The sequence below is a fragment of the Onychomys torridus genome, chromosome 7 (assembly GCF_903995425.1).
Source record: "Onychomys torridus chromosome 7, mOncTor1.1, whole genome shotgun sequence".
Classification (NCBI taxonomy): Eukaryota; Metazoa; Chordata; class Mammalia; order Rodentia; family Cricetidae; genus Onychomys; species Onychomys torridus.
Genome location: NC_050449.1, coordinates 16,198,459 through 16,214,435, shown reverse-complemented (window position 1 = coordinate 16,214,435; position 15,977 = coordinate 16,198,459). Strand labels below are relative to the sequence as shown.

The 15,977-nt window shown below is 46.8% G+C and overlaps 1 protein-coding gene across 1 annotated transcript in view; it reads left to right on the top strand.

Moving 5' to 3' along the window:
- The first annotated feature begins 1,229 nt into the window (after positions 1–1,229).
- The window catches only part of Keap1 (kelch like ECH associated protein 1), a 19,743-nt gene continuing 4,995 nt past the window's right edge, over positions 1,230–15,977 (top strand). The window contains exons 1-4 of the mRNA XM_036192432.1: positions 1,230–1,268; positions 11,286–11,541; positions 12,804–13,492; positions 15,757–15,971. Coding sequence (XP_036048325.1) covers positions 1,230–1,268; positions 11,286–11,541; positions 12,804–13,492; positions 15,757–15,971 — 1,199 coding nt within the window. The remainder of the gene's footprint in view (positions 1,269–11,285; positions 11,542–12,803; positions 13,493–15,756; positions 15,972–15,977) is intronic.

The following is a 15,977-nucleotide window of genomic DNA, read 5'->3' as shown; positions in this document are numbered from 1 at the left end:
CCTATTTTAATATTAATTTTAAAAAGTTGGAACTTTCTGGGAACTCCCAGAAGTATTCTGTGGGAAAATGACCTGAAACACAAAATTCCCATTTTTTTTTTTTTTTTTTTTTTTTTGGAATAGGGTCTCACTATGTAGCCCAGGCCAGCTTTGAACTCACTATGTAGCCAAGGATGTCCTTAAAATTTCCAACCCTATGGGGCTGGAGAGATGGCTCAGCGGTTAAGAGCACTGACTGCTCTTCCAGAGGATCTGGGTTCAATTCCTAGCCCCTACATAGCAGTTCACAACTGTCTGTAACTCCTGTACTAAGGGATATGACACCCTCACACAGACAGATGGACATGCAGGCAAAACACCAATGCACATAAAATACAAATAAATGAATTATTTAAAAAGAGCTCTGATCCTAGCTTGGCAGCGGTGGTGGCCCATGCCTTTAATCCCAGACCTTGGGAGATAGGCCAGTCCAGCATGGTCTACAGAGGGATTTCCAGTATAGACAAGGCTACACAGTGAAACCCTGCCTCAAAACAAACAAGCAAACAAATAAACAAACAAACAAAACCCCCAAACAAACAAAAACCAAAACCTCCACCCTCCTCCCTCAGCTCCCAAGGTGCTGGGGACAAGTGTGCACCACCCCCACCTGTCCCACATCATTCTGCTGTTTTGTTTAAATTATTTTGGTATTTCGAGACAGGGTTTCTCTATGTAGCCTTGACTGTCCTGGAACTTGCTCTGTAGACCAGGCTGGCCTGGAACTCACAGAGATCTGCCTGCCTCTGCTTCTTGAGTGGTAAAACTAAAGGTTTGTGACACCATGTCTGATTTTTTTTTCTCTTTCAGAGTCTCACTATGCAGCCTGGGCTGTTCTCAAACATTCATCCCTTCTGCTCCTTACTCCTTTGTGGTAAATGTCTTTTAAAACTTCCTTTTTCATCATTTATTCATTTGTTTTCTGATACAAGGTCTTGCTATGTAGCCCAGGCTTGCTTTGAACTACTAATTGCTGGGATTACAGATGTGTGTGACCCCATCCAGGTTTATTTTTGATAGGTTTATTTATGTATTTATGTTCTTTTTGTTTGTTGTTTTGGTTTTTCAAGACAGGGTTTCTCGGTGTAGCTTTGCATCTTTTTCCTGGAACTCACTTGGTAGACCAGGCTGGCCTGGAACTCACAGAGATCCGCCTGCCTCTGCCTCCCGAGTGCTGGGATTATAAGCGTATGCCACCGCTGCCTGGCAAGACCAACTTCAAGGAGAGGGTAATTATGCTGATGTACAAAGACAGTCTCTATATGATGACCACATCCTGGCTCTAAGCCATACAGCAACTTTGAATGCTTGGGACAGAGTTGAAGAAGTTGGAAAGAGAACTGAGTCATTTACTAAAGTTATACATGGCTCATAAGAAACCTTCAATCACTTTTTACAAAGATTGACTTCAGCTGTAAATAGAATGATACCAAATTCAGAAGCTAGACAAATAATAATTCAATCTGTGACTTTTGAAAATGCTAATTCAAAATGCAAATGGGTAATTAGGCCTTTAAAGACAAGAAGAGCACCCTAGCCAGGCAGTGGTGGGTCGCAACTTTAATCTCAGTATGAGTGAGGCAGAGGCAGATGGATCTCTGTGAGTTTGAGGCCAGCCTGGTCTACAGAGCAAGATCCAGGACAGGCACCAAGACTACACAGAGAAACCCTGTCTCAAAAAAAGGGGTGGGTGGGTTGAGGATTTAGCTCAGTAGTAGAGTGCTTGGGTTCAGTTCTCAGCTATAGATGGGGGGAGGGGGAGTACCCTGAGAGGAATGGATCTGAAATACAGTCAATATTGAATCTCATAACCATGATGATGCTTGGATAGGAGAGATGATTTCCAGAGGCTTGAAGAAAAAATCAAAATGTCAGATGTTTTAACTGTGGCAAACAAGGTCACCTAAAAAGGGACTGTAAACAAGACATTCCTAGAAACAATGGTTTTTCTAGGAATAATGCAAACAGAAGGCCCCTTCCTCCTGGAGTATGCAGAAGGTGCAGCAAAGGCCGACACTGGACCAGTGAATGAAGATCAACAAGGGACAGACAAGGTAACCCTTTGCCATTGGGAAACACCTTGGGGGGGGCCTATTGCAGGCCCCCATGTCAAATTTGGCTCAGTCATTCCCTGTCACCATGGGGGAAACTCCTCCACAGAGCAATTAGAGGACCTAATGTCTATTGTAAAAACCGTACTGCTCTGGATGACAGAACAGTTTTAGAAATAAAACAAAAATTTCAGGAGGGCTGGAGAGATGGCTCAGAGGTTAAGAGCACTGGCTGTTTTTCCAAAGGATCTCTGTGAGTTTAAGGCCAGCCTGGGCTACCAGTGAGTTCCAGGACAGCCACCAAAACTATACGGAGAAACCCTGTCTCGAAAAAACAAAACCAAAACAACAAAAAAAGAGCACTGGCTGCTCTTATAAATGAGTTGGGCTTGGTTCTCAGCACCCACAGAGTAGCTCACAACCATCTGTAATTCCAGTTCCAGTGAGTTGTGACACCCTATTCTGGACTCTTCCAGCACAGCAAACACATGGTGCATAAACACATGAAATAAAAGAATAAATCTTAATTTTTTTCCCCAAAATAAAAGTTTTCTGGGAGCTGGAGAGATGGCTCAGTGGTTAAGAGCACCAACTGCTCTTCCAGAGGTCCTGGGTTCAATTCCCAGCAACCACATGGTGGCTCACAACCATCTATAATGAGATCTGGTGACCTCTTCTGGCCTGCAGGCAAAACATACAGGCAAAATACTGTATACATAATAAATAAATAAAATATGTTTTAAAAAGAGCTGGAGAGATGGCTCAGAAGTTAAGAGCACTGAATGCTCTTCCAGGGTTCCTGAGTTCAATTCCCAGCACCCACATGATGGCTCACAACCATCTGCAATGAGATCTGGCACCCTCTTCTGTATACATAATAAATAAAATAAATTTTTAAAAAATTCAGGAGAAAAGGGAAAAAATTCAGGAGAAACTATAAAGCAAATATTTTGGCAAACTTTTATAAATGATCAAAGACTAAAGCTAAAAATACAAATAAAGTACATTGTAATTGAAGGTCTTGAAGACATAGGAGCAGATGTAACAATAATTGCATCAGAATCTTAGCATCCAAATTGGCCTCTTCAGGAGGTAAATGTTCAGTTTTTAGGGAACTTTACCTCAGGTAAAGCAAAGTGTGAAATGGGTCAAATGTATAGGGCCAGAAGGACAGAGAGGAAAATAAAAGCCATATGTTATTGGTGAAATTATTAAGGCCACTCCACGTAGTTAAAAGGGAGGTTTATTTTGTGGGGTAACTTACAAATGAAGGGGTAGGTCGCAGAGTCTGGCAAAGGTATAGGGTAGTCTGGCGGCGTTCTCTGGAGAACTCTGCTCGGTCCACCTCTAGCGTCCCGCGTCCCGGAACCAAGAGAGCCACCTCCTCCTGCTCCTCGCTCTTCTGCTCCCTCCTCTGCCCCGCCTTGTGGGCGTGATCATTACTGAAGCCTCAATGGGTGTTGGAACTTCCAGGCCAATGCTGGGATGGCTACCCACTACATCTCCCCCTTTTGTCTAAATAAGAAAGTTCTAACCTAATACAAGACTATACACAAAGAAATGGTTATCAAATATTGTCCAGGAGTAATGAGGGATAATGACTTAGATAAGTTGGAATTACAATAAGTGCAAACAATATCAAGCAAAAAACATATAGTAAAATCCAGGGAAGTCTAGAGCGTGGGTAGGTGGCATGTTACAAAGATCATTCCAAAAGGTATCCTATCCTAAAGAACCTGAGTCTAATACATAATATATTCTATCTAAGATATTATATATGTATATATACTAAGTTGTAACTATAACTGCTAATCTCCAACCTCATCAAAGACCTGAGAAGGAATATAATAATACCTGAGAAATGGGAGAAGGACGCAAGCAACTTTCGGGAGTCTTGCAAGAGTAGACAGAGACAGCTAGCAGCCTGGACAGTCACCTAACGTTTCTCAGTATCGTTGGTGCATTCAAATTGGCTATAGGCCTAGAGTATCTGACAGACCATTTCAGAAGCAGGAATGTTCTTACCACATTTGATTTGGGGGCCTGCAAGAGGCCCCCTGAGGCGTTTCCCGCCAGTAAAGGGTTGCCTTGTATATCTATTTTTGATCTGCACTCACTTGTCCAATGTCGGCCTTTGCCATATCTTCTACATAATCCAGGAGGTGGTTGGGGTCTCCTGTTTAGGCTATTCCTAGAAGGAGTATTACTTCTAGGATTACCCCATGTACAGTTTTTACTTATATGACCTGGTGTACCACATCTAAAACATTTGGTACCACGGGGCCTTCTTTCACCTCTGGGATTTGTCTCTCTTATCCAAGCCTCATTACTGTAGTTAAAAGATTCAACATCATTAGTATATTGAATCCATTCTTCCAAAGGAGCTGATCTGATCTTTAATGGTGTAAGTATTCTTTTGCATTCTGCATTAGCATTGTCAAATGCCAAGGACTCAGTTAATATTTTTCTTAATTCTTTATCTGATACAGCTTTTGTTATAGCTGTGTTCAGCCTTTGTAAAAAATCAGTGAAGGATTCATGTGGTCCCTGAAATATCTTTGTGTATACCTCAGTTGCTTTTCCAGGTTCTGGAATTTTTTTCCCAAGCATTTAGAGCTGCTGTACGGCATAGGGATATTGTATGCTCATCATAAATGGCTTGTACATTCCTGTCAGCAAAACATCCCTCACCAAGTATTTTATCTTGGGAGACCTCAAAACCTCTGAGTTTACCTTGTTGTTCTAAATTTCTTGCCTCTTCTCTCAACCAGCTTTTCCATTGTAACTGCTGGCTATATTCTAGAACAGCTGAAATTAACTGATGCCAGTCATCTGGAATGATTCTATGTGAGGTAGACCACGAATTTAACATCTGTTTTACATATGTGGAGTGTATCCCATATGTAACTATTGCTTCCTTTATATTTTTAAAGTCCCTTGTTGAAATTGGCTGTAATGTATATGTCGTATATGACTCGGGGTGTGTGTCATCTGCTGACTTCTCATGGATGATAACAGGATAAGCCATTGTATGAGAGCCATTTGGAGATGTTACAACCTGTATGGTCTTGCCCTTCTGCTTATTAGGTCCCTTGAGAGTTTCCTCCAGGGCTTGTAAACGAGCTCCTAGGGTCTGTTCCAGGGAGTAAACCTCCTCTCTTGTAAGGGATTCCAGATTTTTCATGGAATCATGTAAGTTTTTATGTTCTTCTGAAACACATGATTCCATGGACCTTATCTTATCAAGTAATGATAATTTTTCTTCCTTATATAGTGTCTGAGTAGCTACAACTTCACTCTGGAGAGTTAGTGTTCTAGCCATTAAATACTCATATTTATTATCAATAAAAGCAATTTTGGGTACAAGCTTGTTTTGTAAATTCTGGTTAGCAGATTCCAGAGAGAGAATCTTTTTATGTAAGTCCTCATTGTTATCTTTTAAAACCTGTAATTCCTGGTTAGCAGATTTCAGAAAGAGAATCTTTTTCTGTAAGTCTTCATTGCTATCTTTTAAAACTCGTAAATCTTGGTTAGCAGATTCCAGAGAGAGAATCTTTTTATGTAAGTCCTGGTCAGCAGATTCCATAGACAGAATCTTTTTTTGTAAGCCTTCATTGCTAATTTTTAAAGCCTGTATCAGTCCCAATAATGACTCATCTTTGTTCTTACTATTAAACCAGTGTTTGAACACTGTGTGAATTATTACAATGAATGTCAAAATGGTACAGGCCAGATATGTCTTAGGGAGGTCGTATATTTCCAGGAAAATGTGATTCATCATACAGGCAAAAAGGTTTTTAAATTCTTGTGAGGTAATGTTGTCAGCCATATTACAAGAATTACTCAAGATTTGTTAGTTAGTTTTAAGGTGTAAAATTATCAAGTACTTTTACTTGAAAGAAGTTTACCTTTCTGTGGTTTTGGGGGGTGCAGTAGCACTTTTCAGCCAGCAGGAGGCGTTGGTATAGCTCCAAAGCAAAGCCTGCTAGTGACCTTGGCTGGCGGCAGCTGAAGGCAGGAGCCACCGGAGTCAAGGTGGCAGGGAGCCGGCACTCAGGGAGGAGTGGGAATGCCTCACTCACAGCGGTTTTCGCTGGTCTGGGGGCTAAGCCAGGAAACTGACACCCGACTTGCTGTTCCCTTTTTCAGGAATGGGACCGTGTAGGCGTCCCCTGGTTAAATGGAACTTTGCAGGCGTTTTTAGGTGCCCGCCAGCCGCCAGCCGGGAGGAGGCTGAGGGAACGAGCCGCCTGGGCCTTTGGAATTTGCCCCACGTTGGGCGCCAGATATTGGTGAAATTATTAAGGCCACTCCACGTAGTTAAAAGGGAGGTTTATTTTGTGGGGTAACTTACAAATGAAGGGGTAGGTCGCAGAGTCTGGCAAAGGTATAGGGTAGTCTGGCGGCGTTCTCTGGAGAACTCTGCTCGGTCCACCTCTAGCGTCCCGCGTCCCGGAACCAAGAGAGCCACCTCCTCCTGCTCCTCGCTCTTCTGCTCCCTCCTCTGCCCCGCCTTGTGGGCGTGATCATTACTGAAGCCTCAATGGGTGTTGGAACTTCCAGGCCAATGCTGGGATGGCTACCCACTACAATATGTGGCTAATATAGCAATGAATTTATGGGACATGATTTGTTACAGCAATGGAATACCCAGATTAACATTTCTCCAATCTCAGAAACAAACCATAAACTAATGTATGTTTCTGGGGAAAATATTAGAAGGTGTTATAAAGAACAGTCATCAACCATTCAGGTTGTATAAGAACAAGGCACAACAGCTGTTGATCTTTCAAAGGTATGAACAGCCCTACCTTTAGTTAACTGTTAAATCTGTCTGGGTAGAACAATGGCTTTTGACATCAGAGAAACTGCAGGCCTTAGAACAGCTGATGCAGGAGCAGCTAAATGCTCAACATATTAAGGAACTGACCATCCTTGGAATTCTCCAGTATTTCTTATGAAAAAGAAATCTGAAAAATGGAGAATGGTAACATATGTAAGAACGGTTAATAAGGTGATTCAGCCAATGGGCTCTTTAAAACCTGGAATTCCCTTGCCTTCTTTATTACCTAAAAGATGTTCTATTATAGTTATCAATTTAAAAGACTGTTTCTAGCTGGGTGGTGGTGGCACACACCTTTAATCCCAGCACTCAGGAGGCAGAGCGAAGCCTCGAACTCACAGAGTTCGAGGCCAGCCTGGACTACAGAGTGAGTTCCAGGAAAGGCTCAAAGCTACACAGAGAAACCCTGTCTCAAAAACCAAAAACCAAAAACCAAAACAAAACTGTTTCTTCACTATACCTTTACAAGAAAATATAGAGAAAAATTGCTTTCACGGTGCCTACTTATAATAATTCTCAGCCTGTTAAGAGATATCAATGGAAGGTTCTCCCACAAGGAATGTTAAACAGCCCCACTCTGCGCCAAAATTTTGTACGATAGCCTTTGGAAATGATTTGTGTACAGTTTCCTCAATGTATAATTTACCATTATAGGGATGATATCTTACTAGCTAAATCAAATGTAGATATGTTAGAGAAAATGTTTGAAGAAAAAAAAAGTAAAGAAAATTTTGCCTTGTTGGGGATTACATTCCTCCTGAAAAAATATAAAGAGGAGATTCTATTAATATATATATAAAATAGGTTTATAAAAAATTCAACCCCAGGGGTTGGGGATTTAGCTCAGTGGTAGAGTGCTTGCCTAGCAAGTGTAAGGCCCTGGGTTTGATTCTCAGCTCAAAAAAAAAAAAAATTCAACCCCAAAAGGTATAAATCAGGAGAGATCTCTTATTTTTATTCATTCATTCATTTATTTATTTGTTTATTATTTATTTATTTATTTATTTATTTATTTTTTGCTTTTGAGACAGGGTTTCTCTATGTATCTGTGCCTTTCCTGGAACTCACAGAGATCCACCTGGCCCTGGCTCTGCCTCCTGAGTGCTGGGGTTTAAGGCATGTGCCACCACTGCCTGGCATCAATTGTGGACTCTAAATAACTTGCAAAAAATTGCTGGGAGACATTAACTGGCTATGACACATAATTGGGTTAACAGCTCAAGAACTGAGTAATTTGTTCCAAACCTTACAGGGTGACAAGGACTTAAATAGTCCAAGAAATTTATCAGCTGAAGTTGAGAGAGAATTGCCTTTGGTAGAAAAGATTATTATAGTATGCACATGTGGACTGTTTGGATTCAGAGTTGGATTGCATTCTGGTTATTTTACCTTTTATGCATTCCCCTACAGGAATTTTATTTTTTTATTTTTTTAGAAAATTTTTATTTTTTTTAATCATCTGATTACATTTATTTATTCACTTTGTTGGGTAGCACATGTGTGGAGGTCAGAGGACAACTTTTTTTTTGAGCTGAGGATTGAACCCAGGGCCTTGCACTTGCTAGGCAAACACTCTACCACTGAGCTAAATCCCTAACCCCCCACAGGAATTTTAATGCAGAGACAAGATAATGCCTTAGAATGAATATTTTTACCACACAGAGTAGAAAATTAAAGACCTATGTAGAAAGCTTTCTGAGTTGATTCTAAAAGGAAAATTGAGACTTTTTTGGTTGGCAGAAATAGACCCAGCAGAAGGTCCAGAGAGGTTGGAAGTCATGGCTGGCTGCTCCTCTGTCTTCCCTGATTTTTCAGGTTTTACCCTAATATCTGACTCCTGGTTTCTACTGATAAGATTAATTAGACTTATGATTCACTTTGACAGTTACATTGTCATGCGATAAATATCTGCACATGAATGAGCCTTGATAAATCTTTACAGCCAGCTCACGGGGCCTGTAGATTGGACTTTGAGAAATATAGACATTGTGGTCGGTCTTAGCCAGGGTGTCAGCACTACACCACCATGGCAGAGTGTGATAAGACGCCACCTTTGGAGAAGCCTGGAACTGCAGCTTTATCTGCATTTATCTCTCCTGAAAATGGACATTGAAAAGGTTGAATTCATCAGGGTTTCCAGGAATTCCCACAAGGACCAACATCTTTTCCACTGCCATTTTTTCTTCACTCAGTTGCTAAACACAGATACACTAACTTAAAAGTTATATAGTCAATCTTGGTGGCTGGCTACATTAAAAACCCCAGCACTGGGGAGGCAGGATAATTATTCTAAATTCAAGGCCAGCCTGGACTACACAGTCTCAAACATAAATAAGTAAAGCTGGGAGCTGGAGAGGTGGCTCCATGGTTAAGAGCACTGACTGCTCTTCTAAAGGACCCAGGGTCAATTCCCAGCACCCATCCACATGGCAGCTCACAATTGTCTCTCACTCCAGTTCCCGGGGACCTGACATCCCACGGCAAAACATCAATATACATAAAATTTTTTTAAATTAATTAATTTGAAAAATAAGTAAAGCTAGGGCAGAGAATACAAATTTGTAATCTCAGCTCTGGGGAGATGAAGGCAGGGAGATTCAGGGTTCAAAGCCAGCTTGGACTACATAACATCTTGTCTCAATCAATTAATCAAATAATAAATGTTGCTGGGTGGTGGTAGTGCACTCCTTCAATCTGAGCACTCGGGAGGCAGAGGCAGGCGGATCTCTGTGAGTTCAAGGCCAGCCTGGGCTACAGAGTGAGTTCCGGGACCGACAGAGCTCTTACACAAAGAACCCCTGTATCAAAAACCAAAATAATAGTAATGTAGTAAATATTTTATGATGTTTGTTTTTCTTTGTCTTACGTGTATTTTGTCTTCACAGTGAGGGGCAATGGAGGGTGTTGGGTCCCCTGGAACTGGAGTTACAGATGTTTGTTCCTATCCTAATACAGGTGCTGGGAATTGAACCTGAGTCCTGGGTCCTCTCAAAGAACAGTCAGTGTTCATAACCACTGAGCCATATCCCCAGCACCAAAAAGAAACAACTTTTTTTCTTTGTTTGTTTTTGTTTTTCAAGACAGGTTTCTCTGTGTAGCCCTGACTGTCCTGGATCTCACTCTGTAGCCCAGGCTGGCCTCGAACTCAGAGATCCACCTGCCTCTGCCTCCTGAGTGCTGGGATTAAAGGTGTGCACCACCACTGCCTGGCTACAACTTTATTTCTAAAATTAATCTATGTGGGTACATGAAGGTCAGACACCAACTTGCAGGAGTTGGTTTTCTCCTACCATGTGGATGCTAGGGATGGAACTCAAGTTGCCAGGAGTGGCCTAAAGCACCTTTACCCACGGAGCCATCTTGACAGTTTAGGAAATAACTTTACATCATAAATGTCATATGCAGCAAATAAGTATCTCTAAACCATAAAAAAAAAAAAAAATATCGAGTTTATGAGAAACACAGAGAGGCAGATCTGGGCATTCCAGTGCCCTCAGATGAACACCACACCTCTCCAAGTGAAAGACAACCCAGGGCGAGAGAAAATGAGATTGTGAGACACAGGGGCCTTCAAGGTGGCTCAGCAGGTAAAGGAGCTTGCTGCCAAGTCTGACAGCCTGAGTTCTGTCCCCAGGCCCACACATTTCTGCAAGCTGTTCTCCGACCTCTGCACAAGCACACACAACACATAAAGTAACGTAAACAAGCCCCGAGTGATGTCACAGCCTTTAACCCCAGCACACAGGAGGCAGAGGCAGGAGGGCCTCTGATTTCAAGGCCAGCCAAGGATAGACAACTAGGTCCTGTTCCAAAAAGAAGTTAAGGACTGGAGCGATGGCTCAGTGGTTAAGAGCGCTTGTGGCTCTTACAGGGGAGCCAGGTTTGATCCCCAGCTCCTGCATGCTCACAACCCTCTGTAACTCCAGTTCCAGGGAATCTCAAGCTCCGTGGGCACCGAGGATTCACGTCCTCTACGTGCATACATGTAGGCAAAACAGTCATGCATAAAATTATAAGTGGAAGTTTTTTAAGTTATAAGGCTGGAGAGATGGCTCATCATTGAAGAGTACTTGCAGCTCTCGAAGTGGACCAGAGTTCAGTTCCGCCATGGTGTGGCCCACAACCACCTGTGACTTGAGAAGGCACTGCACGCACACGGTGCACAGACACGCATGCAGGCAAAGCACCCCCACACACCAAGCAAATTACAAATTGAAATAAAAACATTAAAAAGTTATTTTAAAAGAAGATAGATAGATAGATCTCAACAGGTAGATGGGCCTAGCTGGACCGTGCGGGGTGTGGGAGGGTCCGAGGGTGCAGGACAGCCTAACCCGGAGGCAGGCTGCTAGGGCCGCCCAGACCCACGCCCTGCTCCCTCCGCCCGGCACCTGCAGGAAGGGCTGGAACCGCCTCTGCGTGCCCGCCGCTCGCTTCCGCCCTCCCGCTCCTCCCACGCGTGCCGCCCGCGACCCCGCAGCACCGCTGTCCCCGGCCCAAGGCCCCCAGGGTCCCCCTCGGCTCCTCCCGGAAGCGCGGCGCGTGGCGGCCCGGCGGCGCGGATTGGACGCGTGGCACCCACAGAGACACCCGGGGGGTGGGACGGAGGTGAGCGAGCGCCCGCGGAGATGCGGTGGGGAGGCAGCTCCGAGGGCCGCCCGCCCGCGGTCGCGCGTGGGGCCGTGCACGCCGTGCGGGGGAGCGCGCGCCCCCGGGTGCGCACCGCGGCCGCCGAGCCGGGCCGCCCGCGTAGGGCAGGGTCGCCCGCGGCCGGCGCCCCGGGACTCTTATTGTGACAGGGTGGCGCGCTGTGCTTAGTCACCGTGACCCGCGCGGCGGAGGCGGAGGCGGAGCGCGGCCATGGCGGGGTGAGTGCGCCGCACCGGGCCGGGCCGGGCCAGGCCCCGCGGGCTCTCCAGGCGCCGGGCTGCGCCTCCGAGCGGTGGGGAGGCCGTGCGAGCGGGCGCCGGGCGCCGGGCCGCCGCCGCACAGCCCCCTGCGCAGTGCCCGGCCCGAGCGCCCGCAGCGTGGCCACGCGTGACAGTCGCTCACTTTCGGGGCCCCGGGAGCATTTGACACGGCGGGGCGGGGGTGCGACCGCAGGCTGAGCCCCAGGACCTGGGGAGCCACATGCAGATCCTCGCTGCAGACCCCTGTTCAAAACATAACCGGCCCAGGCCCCAGGTCTCCGGGGTCTCCGGATGCCTGCACCGCCCACGGCGGGCGTTCCCACGTCCACACTTTGCGCCCCAGGACCCTGGCCACTCAGTGTCTCCTCTGCAGACCCTGTGTGCTTCAGGCCCTCTGTCTTCCGGCTGCGGCCCTGGAGCCCAGAACACTGGAGCCCAGTTCGCACTTGGCAGGCTCTGTGAATTTTGGTGTTGGAGGAAGGGCAGGGAAGGGTGGGGGGCACAGAGTGGGTGAAGAGGTGGGCAAGGGCCTCTGTGAGACTTTGCAGGCCACTGACGTGGGGTTCCACTCTCGGGCTTGGCGAAAGGTGCTGGGCGATTCTGAGCAGAAAGGGACGTGATGTGACGCGTTTCTCAGACGGGCCTTCGGGCTAGTGAGTTGGGGAGAAGTTAGTTTGAATGGAGCCGGGTGTGTCCGGGTGACTTGGCTTGGCGAACCGCTCGGGAAACCATTGCTTAGTTTTTCAAAAGGAATCCTGGCTGGGTATGTGGCACACACTGTGGTCCCAGCACACGGGAGGACCAGTAGCTTAAGAGCCAGCCTTAGTTACATTAGTGAGTTTGAGGGCCAGCCTGGGCTACCCAAGACCTTGTGTCAAAAAACAAAAAAACAAAAACGGAAGCGTGGCAGGGGCTGGCCTAAGCCTCTGTTCCCAGCCCTGTACTCTTCCCTCCCTCCAGGCCCCCAACCGCTGGTGGTGGAGCTGTATCTTGTCACCCGGAACCCCATGCAGCCAGATCCCAGGCGGCCTAGCGGGGCTCCCCGCAGCAGCCAGTTCCTGCCCCTGTGGTCAAAGTGCCCCGAGGGGGCAGGGGACGCGGTGATGTACGCCTCCACGGAGTGCAAGGCCGAGGTGACGCCCTCGCAGGACGGCAACCGCACCTTCAGCTACACACTAGAGGACCACACCAAGCAGGCTTTTGGCATCATGAACGAGCTTCGGCTGAGCCAGCAGCTCTGTGACGTGACGCTGCAGGTCAAATATGAGGACATCCCAGCGGCCCAATTCATGGCTCACAAGGTGGTGCTGGCCTCCTCCAGCCCGGTCTTTAAGGCCATGTTCACCAACGGGCTTAAGGAGCAGGGCATGGAGGTGGTGTCTATCGAAGGCATCCACCCCAAGGTCATGGAACGGCTTATAGAGTTCGCCTACACAGCCTCCATCTCCGTGGGCGAGAAGTGTGTGCTGCACGTGATGAATGGGGCGGTCATGTATCAGATTGACAGCGTGGTCCGAGCCTGCAGCGACTTCCTGGTGCAGCAGCTGGACCCCAGCAATGCCATTGGCATCGCCAACTTCGCCGAGCAGATCGGCTGCACTGAACTTCACCAGCGTGCCCGGGAGTATATCTACATGCACTTTGGGGAGGTAAGTGAGGGCTGGAGCTTGGGCTCAATTGTCACAGGAGTGGGACAGTCCGTTACAGCCGTCTCCCCTTGAGACTGGAAGTTATTCAAGTTGTTTGGTGCTCTTTCCTTTCCTCCTTTTCCTCCCTAGGGGCTCATGTAGCCCAGGCTGGCCCTAATCTGCTTATGTAGCTGAGGATGGCTTTAAACTCCTGATTCACCTCCCTCAGCTTCCTAAGTACTGGAATTAGAGACATTCTTACTCACAGTTGGCTTAAGTGGTGCTGGGGATGGAACCCAGGGCTCTTTGGCCTTTTTAAATTGTTGTTGGGTTTTTTTTGTTTTTTTTTGGTTTTGGGTTTGTTTTTGTTTTTTTTTGGTTTTGGGTTTGTTTTGTTTTTTTTGTTTGTTTGTTTTTTTTGGTTTTGGGTTTGTTTTGTTTTTTCGAAATAGGGTCTCTCTTTGGAGACAGGTAGACCTGACTGTCCTCGAACTCATAGAGATCCGCCTGCCTCTGCCTCCCGAGTGCTGGGATTAAAGGTGTTCGACACCACTGCCCTGCTCTGAAGCTGTCCTTGCTGTCACATTCTGAGTGCTGAGATCACAGGCTGGTGCCACCCTACCCTGATAAAAATTAAAAAGCCCTTTACATTTATTTGTATGTGTGCTTGTACATGTGGAGAGGCTGATCTTGTGTAGAGGTCAGAGGACAGCTAGCTAGAACTGGTTCTCCCTTTCTACCTTATATATGTTCTAGGCTTAACTCTGCTCAGAGGGCTTGGCAGGAAGTGCCTTCACCCACAACACTGTATTGCTGGCCTGAAAACTCAGGTTCTGAGCCCCTAATCTGAATACAGTGAGACCCTAGGAACAGGGGAAGATAAGTTCTCATAGGGCCTCAGCAGCTGCTTTCTCTGAGGCCGGAAGTCAGGACAAGCCAGATGTGATGGCTAGTACTTTTAATCCCAGCACTCTGGAGACAGAGGCCATCCTGGGCTACACTCTTGAGAGAGAGAGAAGTGGGTGGGTAGGGAGAGAGGGAGGAAGGAAAAAGTGTTTCCATATGAACAGACGGTCAGCAAGTACCCCCGCCTCTGTGCACTCACCTTCATTTTCACTTCTTAGTACAGGAAGTCTTCAAGGTAAGCTGAGAGTCCTTGGCAAAAGGCACAGTCAGCAGCTCAGGGTGGGAGCGACAAGAAAGGCTGTGTGCCCTGGACGTGACATTGCACTCAGCATCACCAGCCCGAAAAGCCCAAGTCTCAAATGCTCCCAAAACCTTCTTGAATGCCCATGTGTTACCCTCAGGTGGACAGTCCCACACCTGACCTCACAAGATGGTTGGCAGCCAAAAAAAAAAAAAAAAAAAAAGATAGGCATAACATGGCAAGTTGACAGAGCCTTGCTCAGCATGCATGAGTTCCATCCCCACCGCACATAAACCAGATGTGGTGGTGCACACCTTTAATCCTAGCACTGAGCAGGCAGAGGCAGGCAGATCTGAGTTGGAGGCCAGCCTGCTCTACATAATGAGTTCCAGGCCAGTTCCCCAACACACACACACACACACACACACACACACACACACACACACACACGCCCTTCAAGCTGTGTAAGGCCAATATGGACCAGCATTAACTGTATTTCGATTTTGGAGACAGCTGGTTTTCCTAGCCCGGGCTTGTGCGGAAACCACCATTCTCGTGTGTCAGGTTCCCAAGTGGTGAGACTTGGGTCACCAAGGCCCATGTGAAGATCTGTTTATGCTTCATTTTCATCCTTGAGATCTCTCATCATTTGTATAAAATATTCCTGCATCTGAAAAAAAGCCAATCTGAAACACTGCCTGTCAAATCATTTTATCTTTATTTTATTTTGATTTTAGGAGACAAGGTTTTTCTGGGTAACAAACAGCCCTGGAACTCACAGAGATCTGCCTGCCTCTCCCTTCTAGGGATTAAAGGCCAGACTGGGTTCAATTATTTGTTTATTATTTTTGAGACAGGATCTTACCTGTCGCCTTGGCTGGTCTGGAGCTGGCTATGTAGATCAGGCTGGCCTTGAATTCAGACATCCATCGTGCCTCTGCCTCCCGAGAGAGAGATGGGGGATCACAGGCGTGTGCTACTATGCCTAAACATTTTTTAAAAGCTAAAACCCAAATCAAACAAGACAGATTCCTAAAGAGACCCCGCTGTGTGTGGGTGCAGGCCCGGGGTGGGGGTGGGGGGGGGGGGGGGGGGGGAGGGCTTCCCAAGCGCAGCCTCTCACCTACGCTCCCTGCAGGTCGCCAAGCAGGAGGAGTTCTTCAACCTGTCCCACTGCCAGCTGGCCACGCTCATCAGCCGCGACGATTTGAACGTGCGCTGCGAGTCAGAGGTGTTCCACGCGTGCATCGACTGGGTCAAGTACGACTGCCCGCAGCGGCGCTTCTACGTGCAGGCCCTGCTGCGGGCGGTGCGCTGCCACGCGCTCACGCCGCGCTTCCTGCAGACGCAGCTGCAGAA